Source organism: Hemiscyllium ocellatum, chromosome 26, assembly GCF_020745735.1.
Source record: "Hemiscyllium ocellatum isolate sHemOce1 chromosome 26, sHemOce1.pat.X.cur, whole genome shotgun sequence".
Classification (NCBI taxonomy): domain Eukaryota; kingdom Metazoa; phylum Chordata; class Chondrichthyes; order Orectolobiformes; family Hemiscylliidae; genus Hemiscyllium; species Hemiscyllium ocellatum.
Genome location: NC_083426.1, coordinates 53723359 through 53740131, shown reverse-complemented (window position 1 = coordinate 53740131; position 16773 = coordinate 53723359). Strand labels below are relative to the sequence as shown.

The 16773-nt window shown below is 44.8% G+C and overlaps 1 protein-coding gene across 2 annotated transcripts in view; it reads right to left on the bottom strand.

The window, feature by feature from the left end:
• Positions 1-16773, bottom strand: part of sycp3 (synaptonemal complex protein 3) — a 95261-nt gene that overhangs the window by 58169 nt on the left and 20319 nt on the right. For both annotated transcript variants that reach the window (XM_060845220.1, XM_060845221.1), the window contains exon 3: positions 6157-6244. In XM_060845220.1, coding sequence (XP_060701203.1) covers positions 6157-6244 — 88 coding nt within the window. The remainder of the gene's footprint in view (positions 1-6156; positions 6245-16773) is intronic.

Genomic DNA, 16773 nt, shown 5'->3' with positions numbered 1-16773 from the left:
TGGAATTTAGAAAAATGAGGGGAGATCAAAGCAAGGTATTTAGGATGATAAAAGATTTGGTTAAAATAGATATGGACTGGATGCTTCCTCTTGTGGGGCATTCGAAGACAAAAGATCTTACAATAAAGGGTAGTAAATTTAAAACAGAGTTGAGAAGAAACTACTTCCAAAGGGTTGTAAAAGTGTAGAATTCACTCCTCCGAAGTGCAGTGGGCGATGGAACAGTGAATAAATTTGAGGAGGCAGACAGATTTTTAATTGGTAACAGATTGAAAGGTTATGGGGAGAAGGTAGGAAAATGAGAATGAGGAGCATATCAACCACGACCAAATGGCAGTATGGACTCAATGGACTGAATGGCCTAATTCTGCTCCTACATCTTATGAACTTATGAACTAAAGAGGAGATGGTGTTTGTTGTAGTAGAGATACCTTTCTGCAAAGCTCGGACAAAGCCGAACTCCCAGGATGAGACAGACAGTAAGAAGAAAGGAGGCGTATAAATGACATCCTGTGAATAATACAAACGAGAGTAAGGATATTCAAAAGGAAACAGAAAAAGCAAAATGAGAAGAGTCAGGCAGCTAACAAAGGGGACTGTAAAGATCCTCTGTAGGCATCTTACTACTAAATAGTTAGAAGGCAGTAGGGTATGGCTAATGAGGGAGCAGTAAGTGTCTAGGCATGGAGACAGAGGGCATGAGTTGAGTACTGAGTATTGTGCATCTATCTTTATCAAGAAGGTGCTTTCAAAGTCACAGGTGAACAATAAGGTTGTTGACAGAGGATGGGCTAAAATTTGTAAACAAATATCATGAGAAAGGTCAGATATACTTAGTGCTGATAAGTCACCAGGACTAGACTAAATGCATCCAAGGAGATACAGGGAGGTAAGAGTGGGAAGAACAGAGGCACTGGCTGTAACCTTTTATTCCTTCTTCAATATTGGATGGTGTCAGAAGGCCAGAGATGAACCTAGACATCACAATCCAAATAGCGTGCTAAGGTAAACAGAAAACAATCATTTTAGCCTCAGTGAAGGAAAATATTTTAATCACAATAAAGACAAAGCCCAGCACAAATTTCAATTTAACTTGTGTGAATGAGCTTTTCTATGAGGTAGCAGAGACAGTTGACGAGGCTAATGGAGAAAATGTGATGGACATTGACTTCCAATACAGATTTGATGAAGTTCTATAAAATGGACTTGTTGGCCATAAAATAACAAATCAATAGCAGCATGGATACTAAACCCTCTAACTGAGGTCCCCTGTAGTACAGGTGCTAGTTTTCATTCAACCCACATCAAATGATCAAAAACACTGGGTACAACATTGGCTTTCAGCATTCCAGACATAGTTATAGAGTCGTAGAGAAGTACAGCACGGAAACAGACCCTTCGGTCCAACCTGTCCTTGCTGACCAGATATCCCAACTCAATCTAGTCCCACCTGCCAGCACCCGGCCCATATCTCTCCAAACCCTTCCTATTCACATACCCATCTAAATGCCTCTTAAATGTTGCAATTGTACCAGCCTCCACCACTTCCTCTGGCAGCTCATTCCATACACGTACCACCCTCTGCGTGAAAACATTGCCCCTGAGGTCTCTTTTATATATTTCCCCTCTCACCCTAAACCTATGCCCTCTAGTTATGGACTCCCCGATTCCAGGGAAAAGACTTTGTCGATTTACCCGATCTATGCCCCTCATAATTTTATAAACCTCTATAAGGTCACCCTTCAGCCTCTGGCGCTCCAGGGAAAACAGCATCAACCTGTTCAGCCTTTCCCTATTGCTCAGATCCTCCAACCCTGGCAACATCCTTGTAAATCTTTTCTGAACCCTTTCAAGTTTCACAACATCTTTCCGATAGGAAGGAGACCAGAATTGCACACAATGTCCTGTACAGCCGCAACATTACCTCCCAACTCCTGTACTCAGTACTCTGACCAATAAAGGAAAGCATACCAAATGCCTTCTTCACTATCCTATCTACCTGCAACTCCACTTTCAAGGAGCTATGAACCTGCACTCCAAGGTCTCTTTGTTCAGCAACACTCCCTAGGACCTTACCATAAAGTGTATAAGTTCTGCCACTTCTCAGCCCATTGACCCATCTGGTCCAGATCCTGTTGTAATCTGAGGTAACCCTCTTTGCTGTCCACTACACCTCCAATTTTAGTGTCATCTGCAAACTTACTAACTGTACCTCTTATGCTCCCATCCAAATCATTTATGTAAATGACAAAAAGTAGAGGACCCAGCACCGATCCTTGTGGCACTCCACTGGTCACAGGCCTCCAGTCTGAAAAACAACCCTCCACCGCCACCCTCTGTCTTCTACCTTTGAGCCAGTTCTGTATCCAAATGGCTAGTTCTCCCTGTATTCCATGAGATCTAACCTTGCTAATCAGTCTCCCATGGGGAACCTTGTCAAATGCCTTATTGGAGTTCATATAGATCACATCTACTGCTCTGCCCTGATCAATCCTCTTTGTTACTTCTTCAAAAAACTCAATCAAGTTTATGAGACATGATTTCTCACCCACAAAGCCATGTTGACTATCCCTAATCAGTCCTTGCCTTTCCAAATACATGTACATCCTGTCCCTCAGGATTCCCTCCAACAACTTGCCCACCACCGAGGTCAGGCTCACTGGTCTATAGTTCCCTGGCTTGTCCTTACCACCCTTCTTAAACAGTGGCACCACGTTAGCCAACTTCCAGTCTTCCAGCACCTTGCCTGTGACTATCGATGATACAAATACCTTAGCAAGAGGCCCAGCAATCACTTCTCTAGCTTCCCACAGAGTTCTAGGGTACACCTGATCAGGTCCTGGGGATTTATCCACCTTTACGCGTTTCAAGACATCCAGCACTTCCTCCTCTGTAATCTGGACATTTTGCAAGATGTCACCATCTATTTCCCCACAGTCTATATCTTCCAAATCCTTTTCCACAGTAAATACTGATGCAAAATACTCGTTTAGTATCTCCCCATTTTCTGTGGCTCCACACAAAGGCACCCTCTGAGACATCCTTAATCCTGGCACCAGGGAAGCAACACACCATTCTGCTTCGTTGCTGCTGGCCAAGGAAACGCCTGTCTGTACCTTGGACTAAAGAATCCCCTAACACAATTGACCTCTTGGACCCGACGTACCCTTCATTGCATTAGAGCCAGCCTCACTACCAGAAACGTGCCTGTTCATGATACATTCCCCTGAGAATCCATCACCTCCTACACCTCTGAGACATATGCTTGAGAACTTGCTCCACCCAGAGTTAAGCTTTCCAGCACCACTACAACATTGGTATTTACCCAACAATGTGAAAAATGGTACATTCTCTCCACAAACCAACAGAATAAATCCAATCAAGCCAATTATCAGTCTACTCTCCATTCTAAAATGAAGGAATTGTCACAGATAAAACTAATAACTTATACTTATTCAACAATAGGTTGATCACAGAAACTCAGCTTGGGCTTCTCCAGGAGTTCAGCTCCTGTCATCTTTAAAGTCCATGGGACTCAGGGGACACTTTCCAATAGATAGCTAACAGCTAGGCATGGCTAACATAAAGGAAGATGGTTGTGATTGCTGAAAGTCAATCAAAACAGCTCTGACACATTAATTCCTTGGCCTAACTATCTTACGCTGCTTCTTCAACATCTTCCCTGTATTATCAATTCACAAGCAGAGGTGTTCACTGATAATTGCACAACGTCCAGTTTCATTTGCAACTCGTCAGATGTAGTGAAGCAATCCATCCCTGGGCACATGTGGGCTGACAAAATAGCAAATAACATTCAGGCTACAGAAGTTGTGATCAATGACCACCTCCAACAAGAGAGAATCTAAGCATTTTAATTCAAGGTAATGACATTTAATGGCATTATTATCATTAGTTTCCACTCTTGGGTATTGGCATTGACCAGAACCAACCATCTAGATATTGCTGTTCCAAGAGTGGGACAGAGCAATTCTCGTGCACAACTCAGCCACGGATTGCCCAAAGCTGGATTGACCGTTACTTGCAAGTCAGGGTAGTGTGATGAAAAACTCTCTGTTTGTCCGGATGAGTGCAACTCCCAACAACAACCAAGAAGTTTGATACAAGCCAAGACAAAGCTGCTCACTGAATCAGCATCCCACCCAACAGCTTAAGCACTCACTCTGTCCACTGCCCGGATATAATGGCAATAGCTCTTCTGGATCTGCACTAATTTGTTTCCACACACAGGGCGGAGGTTTCCACTGTTGATGTGGGTGTCACCTGCAGCCAGAAAGCTGGTGAAAGAACCATACTCCCTTAAGGAAGGCCTGGCATAGCCTCTGCCAATCAGGCAGTTGTGTGGACACCAGCAAGCCTTCCTCTGGAATGAGGTCTGCCAGAGCCAAAGCCTTGCTTCTCCAGGAGCTACCAGCTAATCAGATGGAAAAGAAATGCTTCTCCCAGATCTTCCAATGAAACCTGTAATATCACCCCCATTCCTCACAATTCATTGACATCCTGCCAGCTTTGTGATTTCCACATCCAGTTCCCTACCATCAGTTATAGACATTTTCTTCCAACAGCGTTCAATCTAGCTGGTCAGAAGATTAGATAGGTCGACAGTGAAATTCTTTCTCCTAGGTTGATGATGTCAGCTTGTAGAGAGGGCATAGCTACAAATTGAGGGGTGATAGATTTAGGACACATTCAGAGGCAGGTTCTTTACTCAGAGAGTGGTAAGAGCCTGGATTGCCCTGCCTGCCAATGTAGTTAACTCAGCCACATTAGGGGCATTTAAACAATCCTTAGATAAGCACAGGGATGATGACAGGTCAACGCAACATCGAGGGCCGAAGAGCCTATTCTGCACTGTATTGTTCTATGATTGCTGAGAAATGATAAAAAAAGCATCAAACTAACTTTTGCCAGATCTCTGAATTCTCTGTAACCCTGGGTCCTAGTTGCTATATTTATGTTCTCCCCACTTACCTGTAAATATCAGGAAATTAAAGGTGAGTAGGACAAGTCAGGAAATTTCAGAAACAAATCAGAAATGACTGCTGTGGTTAGGCGTTGGGCTCAAATTCTCCAGGCTTTCATTTCAGCTGTTTTATTCAATATTACATCTTCAAGCACATTACCTCAGCCATTCCACTTACCCAAACCATGCCAATTCATGTCGACAAATGCCCCCACCTTCCAGTCTAACATACCAAGTTGTAATAAGTCTCTATTACAGACTTCATTGTATTAAAAAAAAACTTTTATCCATGAAATCCCTGGAAGTATTTAATTCCTTATAAGAACAAACATTTGCATTCTCAGCCCACTTCAAAGATAGCTAATGTTTTAATGATCTCCTGGAGTTGTTAATCGAACTGTGTATCCCACTATGATAACCACAAGTTGTGGAAAAAAAAAGTAACCAAGCAGTTATACAGCCATAATGATACTTCTTGTCAACAAACATCTACTGCAATTGCTAGAAAAAATATTCACCATTTTTACAGACACAGGCAGGCAGTCTTTTCAGCAGGATGTAAGTAACCTGACAGCTAAAAAGGTCTACTCATCGAACTTATCTGCCTTTCACAAGCATTTACATTTCCACCATGAGGTTCTGAATTATACATTTTGTAGTCATTCACTGAGTGAAAATGGACTCTTCTTGTCTTGTCCATTGAGTTTAAACAGACAAGCTGATTTACATGTCTGTGTGCATTATGCGCCACCTCTGGTTAAAATAGTGTGTGCTGGAAATGGAGTCCTATCTTGCATTTTTAACTCCTAAAATCTCTATGATTCCATGAAATTTTAGTTTTATGTCTCTATAACATTTAAATTTCTACTGATCTTTTTTATGGCTTTTTTAGCTTCAGGAAATAATGGAAGGGTTTAAACAGGAAAGGTTTTACCAAAACAAAGTTCAGTAGCATCACTATCAAGAACTCCAATGCACTAAAAAATGACACCATATTTATTTCTGCAAGTCGTATTAAAAACCAAATAATTCCTCTCTTTTGTTTCACAAAAAACACGAGAATTTCTATTAACTTGCACCTTTCTCTTTTTCTTCTTCGTACTTGAATTCAGCAGGATAAACATACAATTCATACCGTGTCATATACAAAATAAATTCTGCTCAGATTATCATACCCCACATTAATGTCATCCATTTCATCTTCCTGATCAGTCACTGCACTGGATGCCAACCGTTTCCTCCCAAGCTGCATTGTGGCCTCTTCTATAAACAGAAAACATCCATACATAGCGATGCTAAACTTTTCACTTTAAGCCTAATGGCGTGAAACCACAAGATGACATTATTAATGTATTAGTTGTATATTTCACTTAAAACAAATTGCCCAAGTTAGAATCAAGGTACAACGTTTTCTCTTAGGAACCTCCAGCAATGTACTTGATCATCAAGCAAAGTTTTTTAAATAAAAGAAGAAATGTGCAGTTTTGTTCAGGTTATGTGGGTCTAACATATCACTGACAATGATAAATTTTGTGCATTCTAACTCTCAAAAGATCAAATGGATGACTGAATAATTCTACTGTATCAAGAGGTCTTGCATCAGAGAAGAGTCAATTCAACTGCTCGTGTTGCGCAAAATCCCAGCTAATTACATAGACATTTTGTCACAAGATCCTTGGTATTTTGTGTGGTATTGATGCTAATATGTCTGCAGATTCTAAGTCAGCTGAATCCACATCCGATTTGCTGCCAGTCAGCAGCTTGGATCAAGATCAGAGACAATTATTAGTATATAATGAAAATTCTGACCAGATATCCAAATCAACACTATTCCAGCAGAGGGTGGATTCATTGGATGTCTTAATATTCAACTAAATATCAAATACCATGCTGCTGCCTTCCTGCACTTGACTAAAGAAAAGACTTAAAAACATTAAAAAATATGTAGAATCAGCCCATTAAGTCTGTTCTGTCATTAAGAGGGGTCATGGCAAATCTGATAATCTCTAACTCAACTTTCCTGTGTTTTCCCATAACCATTTATTCCCTTTCTGATTAAAATATGTCTGTTAGCCTTGAATATAGTTAATGACCCAACCTCTACTGCTCTTTGTGGTAAATAATTCCATAGTTTCACTCCCCTCGGAGAAGAAATTTGTCCTCACCCATGTCTCAAATGGGCAAGTTCTTATTCTAAGATTATGCCCTCTGGTTCTAGATGTTCCCGCAAAGGGAAACGACCTATCTATCAAGTCCCGCAAGATTCTTCAGCAAACCAAAATCAAAATTGCTGGAGAAACTCAGCAGGTCTGGCAGCATCTGCAAATAGAAAACTGAACCAACATTTCAAGTTCAGTAAAAAGATGGAAATTATGCTGATGACTCGGTGGGGGCAGAACCAAAAGACAGCGAAAAGGAACAAAAAGCTTGTTGATAGTCAACTAGGGAAGAGAAGCTAGGCAAAAGTGAGGACTGCAGATGCTGGAAATCAGAGTTTAGATCAGAGTGGTGCTGGAAAAGCACAGCAGGTCAGGCAGCATCCGAGGAGCAGGAAAATTGACGTTTCAGGCAAAAGCCTTTCATCAGGAATAGGGTCAGGAAACCTCCAGGGTAGAGAGACAAATGGAGGGGGGGGGGTTTGGGGCTGGGGAGAAGGTAGCAAAGAGTATAATAGGTGAGTGGGGGAGGGGGTGAAGGTGATAGGTCGGGGGGAGGGTGGAGTGGATAGGTGAGAAAGGAGATTGGCGGGTGGGACAGGTCATTAGGACAGTGCTGAGCTAAAGGTTGGAACAGAGGTAAGGTGGGGGAAGGGGAAATGAGGATTCTAGTGAAATACACATTGATGCCCTGGGGTTGAAGTGTTCCGAGGCGGAAGATGAGGCGTTCTTCCTCCAGGCGTCTGGTGGTGAGGGAGCGGTGGCGGAGAAGGCCGAGGACCTGCACGTCCTTAGCAGAGTGGGAGGGGGAGTTGAAATGTTGGGTCGCGGGGTGGTGGGATTGATTGGTGCGGGTGTCCCGGAGTAGTTCCCTAAAGCGCTCTGCGAGAAGGCGTCCAGTCTCCCCAATGTAGAGGAGACCACATCGGGAGCAATGGATACAATAAATGACATTGGTGGATGTGCAGGTAAAACTTTGATGGATGTGGAAGGCTCCTTTGGGGCCTTGGATGGAGGTGAGGTGGGGGGAGGGTGGAGTGGGCACAGGTTTTGCAATTCCTGCCGTGGCAGGGGAGTGTGTCAGGAAGGGAGGGGGGTGTGGACCTGACCAGGTAGTCACGGAGGGAACAGTCTTTGTGGAAAGCGGAAAGGGGTGGGGAGGGAAATATATCTCTGGCGGTGGGGTCCATTTGGAGGTGGCGGAAATGTCGGCAGATGATTTGGTTTATGAGAAGGTTGGTAGGGTGGAAGGTGAGCACCGGGAGGTTCTTTCCTTGTTACAGTTGGAGGGGTGGGGTTTGAGGGCGGAGGTGCGGGATGTGGACGAGATGCGTTGGAGGGCATCTTCAACCACATGGGAAGGGAAATTGCAATCTCTAAAAAAGGAGGCCATCTGGTATATTCTGTAGTGGAAATGGTCCTCCTGGGAGCAGATACGGCAGAGGCAGAGAAATTGGGAATACGGGATGGCATTTTTGCAGGAGGTAGCTGTGGGAGTCAGTGGGTTTGTAAAAAATGTCAGTGTCAAGTCGGTCGTCATTAATGGAGATGGAGAGGTCCAGGAAGGGGAGGGAGGTGCCAGAGATGGTCCAGGTAAATTTAAGGTCAGGGTGGAATGTGTTGGTGAAGTTGATCAACTGCTCAACCTCCTCACGGGAGCACGAGGTGGCGCCAATGCATCAATGTAGTGGAGGAAAAGGTGGGGAGTGGTGCCGGTGTAACTACGGAAGATGGACTGTTCTACGTAGCCAACAAAGAGACAGGCACAGCTGGGGCCCATACGTGTGCCCATGGCTGCCCCTTTGGTCAGGAGGAAGTGGGAGGACTCAAAGGAGAAATTGTTAAGGGTGAGGACCAGTTCAGCCAAACGAATGAGAGTGTCGGTGGAAGGGTACTGTTGGGGATGTTGGGAGAGGAAGAAACAGAGGACTTGGAGGCCCTGGTTATGGCGGATGGAGGTGTAGAGGGATTGGATATCCATGGTGAAGATGAGGGGTTGAGGGCCAGGGAAACAGAGTATTGGATGAGATGGAGGGTGGTGTCTCGAACGTATGTGGGGAGTTCCTGGACTGGGGGGATAGGACAGTATCGAGGTAGGTGGAGATGAGTTCGGTGGGGCAGGAGTAGGCCGAGACAATGGGTCGGCTGGGGCGGTCAGGCTTGTGGATTTTGGGAAGAAGGTAGAATCGGGCGGTGCGGGGTTCCCGGACTACGAAGTTGGAAGCTGTGGGTGGGAGATCTCCTGAGGTGATGAGGTTGTGTATGGTCTGGGAGATGATGGTTTGGTGATGGGGGGTGGGATGATGGTCGAGGGGGCGGTAGGAAGAGGTGTCTTCGAGTTGGTTCCTGGCTTCAGCAGTGTAGAGTTCAGTGCGCCAAACTACCACTGCATCCCCCTTATCTGCTGGCTTGATGGTGAAGTTGGGTTTGGAGCAGAGGGCGTGGAAGGCTGTGTGTTGTGAGGGTGAGAGGTTGGAGTGGGGGTGGGGGGTAGACCTTTTGAGGTGGTTAATGTCTCAGCGGCAGTTGGAAATGAAGAGGTCGAAGGTGGGTAATAGCTAAAAAATGTGTTGCTGGAAAAGCGCAGCAGGTCAGGCAGCATCAAAGGAGCAGGAGAATCGACGTTTCGGGCATAAGCCCTTCTTCAGGAATGAGGAGGGTGTGCCAAGCAGATAAAAGGTAGGGAGGAGGGACTTGGGGGAGAAGCATTGGGAATGCGATAGGTGGAAGGAGGTTAAGGTGAGGGTGATAGGCCGGAGAGGGGTTGGGGGCAGAGAGGTCGGGAAGAAGATTGCAGGTCTAGAAGGCGGTGCTGATTCCAAGAGTTGGGACTGAGAAAAGGTGGGGGGAGGGGAAATGAGGAAGGTGGAGAAATGTTTTAGCTCTGGTCTCCAGCATCTGCAGCTCTTACTTTCTCTGAGGTTGGGTAATAGGTTAGCATGGGGTGTCCAGGAGGATGGAGTGTATTGGAGGCAATTGAAGGGGTCCTCAGAAGGTGGGCAGGAGTCCTGATTGAAAAAGTAAGCTCGGAGGTAGAGGTGGTGGAAGAAGTGTTCAATATCATGATGCGTATTAAATTCATTGGCGCGTGGATGGAGGGGATAAAGGTAAGGCCTTTGCTGAGGACTGATTGTTTGTCCTCAGTGAGAGGAAGGTCTGGGGGGATGGTGAAAACTCGGCAGGGCTGGGAGCTAGGACCTGGTGTACGTGTGGAGCTGGGAGTTGGGTGGAGCCTGTAACTGGACTGGGAGTGATGGAGGAGGGAATGGGGGTGGAATCATAAGCAGGGGTGGTGTTCCCCTCAGAGTTCTGCTAGGTAAGTGATCATCATGACCATGAGTAGTTGAAAATGGGTGGGTTGTAATGAAAGCAGTGAGAGTGCGGGTGGACAACAGGCACGGAAGGAGATGTTCATGCTGTAAAATTGTTAAACTCAATGTTGAATCCTGAGGACTGCAAGGTCTATAAGCAGAAGTCATGATGTTATTCATTGAGCCTCACTTGATCGTGTGGTAGACCTGAAACAGAAATGTTGGCATGGGAACATGGAGATGTATTGAACTGGCAGGCAACTGGAGGCTCGTTTTTACTGACTGATGTTGGTGTTCCACAAAGGGGTCACCAAATCTGCATTTCGTCTCCCCAGTGCAGAGGAGATAACATTGTGAGCAGCACATATAGATAGCCTAGATCGAGTGAAGTGCATGTAAATCACTGCCTCACCTGCACAGTGTGCCTTGGGCCTTGGATAGTAAGAAGGGAGGACATAAACTGGCATGTTGCACCTTTTAATATTGCATGGCAAGGTGCCATAGGGGTGTGGGGAGTGGAAGAGTAGAAGACCACAGTGTCCATAAGATCAAAAGTCATATGAGCAGAATTAGGTAAAAACAATGACTGCAGATGCTGGAAACCAGAGTCTAAATTAGAATGGTGCTGGAAAAGCACAGCAGTTCAGGCAGCATCCGAGGAGCAGTAAAATCGACGTTTCAGGCAAAAGCGTATTCCTGATGAAGGGCTTTTGCCCGAAACGTCGATTTTACTGCTCCTCAGATGCTGCCTGAACTGCTGTGCTTTTCCAGCACCATTCTAATCTAGAATATGAGCAGAATTAGGCCATTCGGCCCTTGACTCTGGTCTGCCCAATGGCTGGTAGGTTTTTCAATCCCATTCTCCTCCCAATGAGCTTTGATACCTTTACCAATCAAGAACTGATCTATCGATCTATTTTAAATACACACAATGATTTGCCCTCCACAGCCACCGGCAGCAATAAGTTCTACAAATTAACCACCCTCCGGCTGAAGAAATTCCTTCTCAATTCTGTTCTAAAGGGTCGCCCCTTCATTCGAAGGCTGTGCCCTCAGGTTCTAGTCTCTCCTACTACTGGAAACATCTTCTCCATGTCAACTCTACCCAGACCTCTCAGTATCTTTAAGTTTTAATCAAATCCCTCTCATCCTTCTAAACTCCATCGACCCAGATGACAAACCCTTCAACCCTGAGATCATTCTTGTAAACCTCCCCTCAGACCCCAGGGCATTCTTTCTTAGATAAGGGACCCAAAACTGCTTACAATATTCCAAATGTGGTCTGACTTATACAGCTTCAGCAGTATATCTATGCTCTTTATATTCTAGCCCTCTTGAAATGAATGCTAACATTGCATTTGCCAACTCAAATTACATATTAACCTTAAAGGAATTCTGAACTAGGATTCCCAAGTTCCTTTGTGCTTCAGATTACCAAAGCGTTTCCTGGTTTATAAAATAGGCTATGCTTCTATTCTTCCCATCAAAGTGTATTACCTCCCATTTTTCCACATTGCATTCCATCTACTACTTTGCTTACTCTTCCAGCATATCACGTCCTTCTGCAGCCTCCCTGCCTTCTCAACTTTACTTGTCCCTCCAGCTATTTTTATGTCATCTGGAAATTTAGCAACAATGCCCTCAGTTCCTTCTCCCAGATCATTAATGTATAACGCGAATGCTTGTCGTTCCAATATGGAACTCTACTAGTCACCAGCTGCCAACCTTAAAAGGCCCCTTTATCCCTATTCTCTGCCTTCTGCCAGTCAGACAACCCATTCTCCAGGCCAGAACCTTGCCCCTAACACCAGGAGCTCTTATCTTACTTAGTAGCCTCCTGTGCAGCACTTTGTCATAGGCCTTGTGGAAACCCAAACAGGTCGCTTCCACTGGCTCTCCTTTGTTTAACTTGTATGTTACCTCCTCAAAGAAGTTTAACAGGGTACGTTGTGTGGAAGATAAAAGAATAGGTAAGGGCAGAAGTGTGGGAAATGGGTTGGACATGGCTGAAGGTCCTGTCAATCATGGTGGTAGGGAATCCTCAGTTGAAGAAAAATGTGAACATTTTTGTGGCCCACCTGCAGAAAGTGGCATCATCAGATTCCTAAAATATTCAGCAATGCCCAGCTTTCGTAAGTACTCACAGCACCAGAGACCTGGGTTCAATTCCAGTCTTGGGTGATTGTCTATATGGCATCTACACATTTTCTGTGTCTATGAGAATTTCTGCTGGGTTCTCCAGTTTCCTCCCAGCCTCTAAAAATGTACAGGTTAGGTGGACTGGCCATGGTAAATGTGGAGTTATGGGGATAGGTGGGGAATTGTGTCTGGGTGGGATGCTCTTCAGAGGATCAGTACTGACTTGTTGGGCCGAATGGCCTTTCTCTGCACTGTAGGGATTCCATGATTCATATGTGTAACAAGTGTATATCAATAGCTTGGACATTGCCATAAATGGAAATGGAAAGGGAAAGGAAGTCAACACAACTAAAGATCAATTAAACAAATTATATGGCGGATATTCTGTTAATATAATGGCTTTAAGTAAATGCAGCTTTTTATTATCACAATTTTAAATATTCACTTATCCTTTTCACTTGGTACTGGCACATTAATATTACCATGAGTGAGCAGTATTATTGAATGTGTAGATCCAGAAGCATTTGAGCATGCAGGGTCCACAGCTGCTACATTACTAGGATCTGTATAGATAATGTCCAATTGCACATGTCATGCCTGTAAAGTTGTTATGCAGGAGACCAGCCATTTATATGGACAGTGAATATTAACCTTGATACAAAATTGTGTCATGGAATAATGTGTGCATACCACCAAGACAATACTAGACAGAATTATTCCTTCCTCAAAACAAAACTGCTGCTGGACTCACTCCCTACCTACACTCAAGTTCCCCCACACTGCTCCCGTGCCTTTTTGGGGCTTCTGGCAATCAAAACCATTTCCTCAAGTTCAAACAGCTTTATTTAGAGATTCTCCAGCAGGCTCAATATCCATTTTGATTCAGTCAATTATTAGGAGGACCTCAAATATTTGTCCTCGGTCTGATCTTCATCTTTGCAAATATGCTCCTGCATGAATTTTGCTGAGCACATAAAAGCAATGTGTACGAATGGAGCATGAGCCTTCTTTGAATACCCAGTGTCAGGATGATGTATTTCCTAATCTGATATACAACAAAGCCAGGGTAAAGCTGCTTTACTTTACTCTCTATATAGCCTCATAGTTTTAGAACATCACCCTCTACTATACCTTACATATTCTGCCACCAGCTCAGACACAGGGACCTTCAGAGGTTTGCACAAATATGCTAAAAGGTTGGGCACAAGTCTGCATGGGGGTGGAAGATGGTTGTGGCAGAGAGGATGGATAGGTGAAGGTTTGTAGAGGGCAGTTCTGCTACCTAAGAGCCAGATGAGGGGCGTCAATGGCCAGAGTACAGAAGTCTTGTACTCTGAAAGCCTGCATCAACGTGAGGAAGCATCAAGCTTTCTGCAGATTTTCAAACCATTCTTTTCAACGTGACAGATGTTCACCTCCATTATCACAGCGATAGAACATAACATGATGCAACGGACGAATGATTTATTTATAGTCACTTGCATTTTACAGGGAGAAGTTTCAACAGTCACCAGAATCTGGAGCTGTTTTGAATAGTTTAAGAATAAAAAGAACAAAAGATATAACAGAAAGAGAGTCCTGATCTAGCTAACCAATAACACCTGTGCTGCCCCCAGCCCCTCCTCCACTGGCTCACCACCACCTACACAGGAGCAACAAACATAGCAGTTGCCATTCTCTAGCCGCCATCTCTTTGTTGCTGGGCCCGTCTTGCCACCATCGACACCTGTGCTGAACCCACACTCACCCCACAATCAAAAGTCCTGGACTCCGCTGACACGTCACTGACTCTGAGCATACCAGGAGTCCTGGCTCAGAGCATACCATGCTAGTGCCACAGCAGCCACCGCCTTGCCAACACCAGAAGTCCCTGCTCGGGGCATATTGCAACTAGGAGTCAGACCTGGCCCCTGCCGCTATCCCACCAAAGGTCCTGCTCTGGCTGCTCTCTCCTTGCTGCTGCCTAATGCTTAAGCTTTCATTCATATATAAGCAGCTTCTTAGGGTCAGAATGCAGATGACAAACTGCTGTCATCGTTTTTCTTGATATTACGATCCAAAGCGTGATACAGCAATCTATCGATTTGTAATCTTGAACACTGGCAATCGTTGCATGCAGTGGTAAACCTGCTGTACTCTCACAGATGACAGCATTTCCATATGTGCAACTCTACCAATTATTTTGGTATGGCTTGCCTGAGATGGTATAGTCAGCAGGACCTTCTAAACCCAGAGTTGGTTTGAGGTCTGTCCTCTAATAGCATTTGCAGTCTCCCTGCCTTTTGCACAATAAATAAACAGGAGCAAGAGTAGGCCATTCAGCCCATCAAGCCCACTCCATCATTAAGAGGGAAATCAGGAGGGCAAAAAGGGGACATGAGATAGCTTCGGCAAATAGAATTAAGGAGCATCCAAAGGGTTTTTACAAATATATTAAGGACAAAAGGGTAACTAGGGAGAGAATAGGGCCCTTCAAAGATCAGCAAGGCTGCCTTTGTGTGGAGCCACAGAAAATGGGGGAGATACTAAATGAACATTTTGCATCAGTATTTACTGTGGAAAAGGATATGGAAGATAGACTGTAGGGAAATAGATGGTGGCATTTTGCAAAATGTCCAGATTATAGAGTAGGAAGTGTTGAAATGGTTAAAGGTGAATAAATCCCCAGGACCTGATCAGGTGTACCCTAGAACTCTGTGGGAAGCTAGAGAAGTGATTGCTGGGCCTCTTGCTGAGATATTTGTATCATCGATAGTCACAGGTGAGATGCCGGAAGACTGGAGGTTGGCTAACGTGGTGCCACTATTTAAGAAGGGCGGTAAAGACAAGCCAGGGAACTAAAGACTGGTGAGCCTGACCTCGGTGGTGGGCAAGTTGTTGGAGGGAATCCTGAGGGACAGGATGTACATGTATTTGGAAAGGCAAGGACTGATTAGGGGTAGTCACCATGGCTTTGTGCATAGGAAATCATGTCTCATAAACTTGATTTGAGGTTTTTGAAGAAGTAACAAAGAGGATTGATCAGGGCAGAGCAGTAGATGTGATCTATATGAACTCCAGTAATGCATTCGACAAGGTTCCCCATGGGAGACTGATTAGCAAGGTTAGATCTCATGGAATACAGGGAGAACTAGCCATTTGGATACAGAACTGGCTCAAAGGTAGAAGACAGAGGGTGGTGGTGGAAGGTTGTTTTTCAGACTGGAGGCCTGTGACCAGTGGAGTGCCATAAGGATCGGTGCTGGGTTCACTACTTTTTGTTATTTACATAAATGATTTGGATGCGAGCATAAGAGATACAGTTAGTAAGTTTGCAGATGACACTAAAATTGGAGGTGTAGTGGACAGCGAAGAGGGTTACCTCAGATTACAACAGGATCTGGACCAGATGGGCCAATGGGCTGAGAAGTGGCAGACGGAGTTTAATTCAGATAAATGCGAGGTGCTGCATTTTGGGAAAGGAAATCTTAGCAGGACTTATACAATTAATGGTAAGGTCCTGGGGAGTGTTGCTGAACAAAGAGACTTTGGAATGCAGGTTCGTAGCTCCTTGAAAGTGGAGTCGCAGGTAGATAGGATAGTGAAGAAGGCATTTGGTATGCTTTCCTTTATTGGTCAGAGTATTGAGTACAGGAGTTGGGAGGTCATGCTGCGGCTCTACAGGACATTGGTTAGGCCACTGTTGGAATATTGCGTGCAATTCTGATCTCGTTCCTATTGGAAAGATGTTGTGAAACTTGAAAGGGTTCAGAAAAGATTTACAAGGATGTTACCAGGGTTGGAGGATCTGAGCTATAGGGAGAGGCTGGGGCTGTTTTCTCTAGAGTATGGGAGGCTGAGGGGTGACCTTATAGAGGTTTACAAAATTCTGAGGGGCATGGATAGGATAAATAGACAAAGTATTATCCCTGGGGCCGGGGAGTCCAGAACTAGAGGGCGTAGGTTTAGGGTGAGAGCGGAAAGAGACCTAAGGGGCAACTTTTTCACGCAGAGGGTGGTAAGTGTATGGAATGAGCTGCCAGAGGAAGTGGTGGAGGCTGGTACAATTGCAACATTTAAGAGGCATTTGGATGGGTATATGAATAGGAAGGGTTTGGAGGAATATGGGTTGGGTGCTGGTAGGTGGGACTAGATTGCGTTGGGATATCTCGTCGGCATGGACGGGTTGGACCGAAGGGTCTGTTTC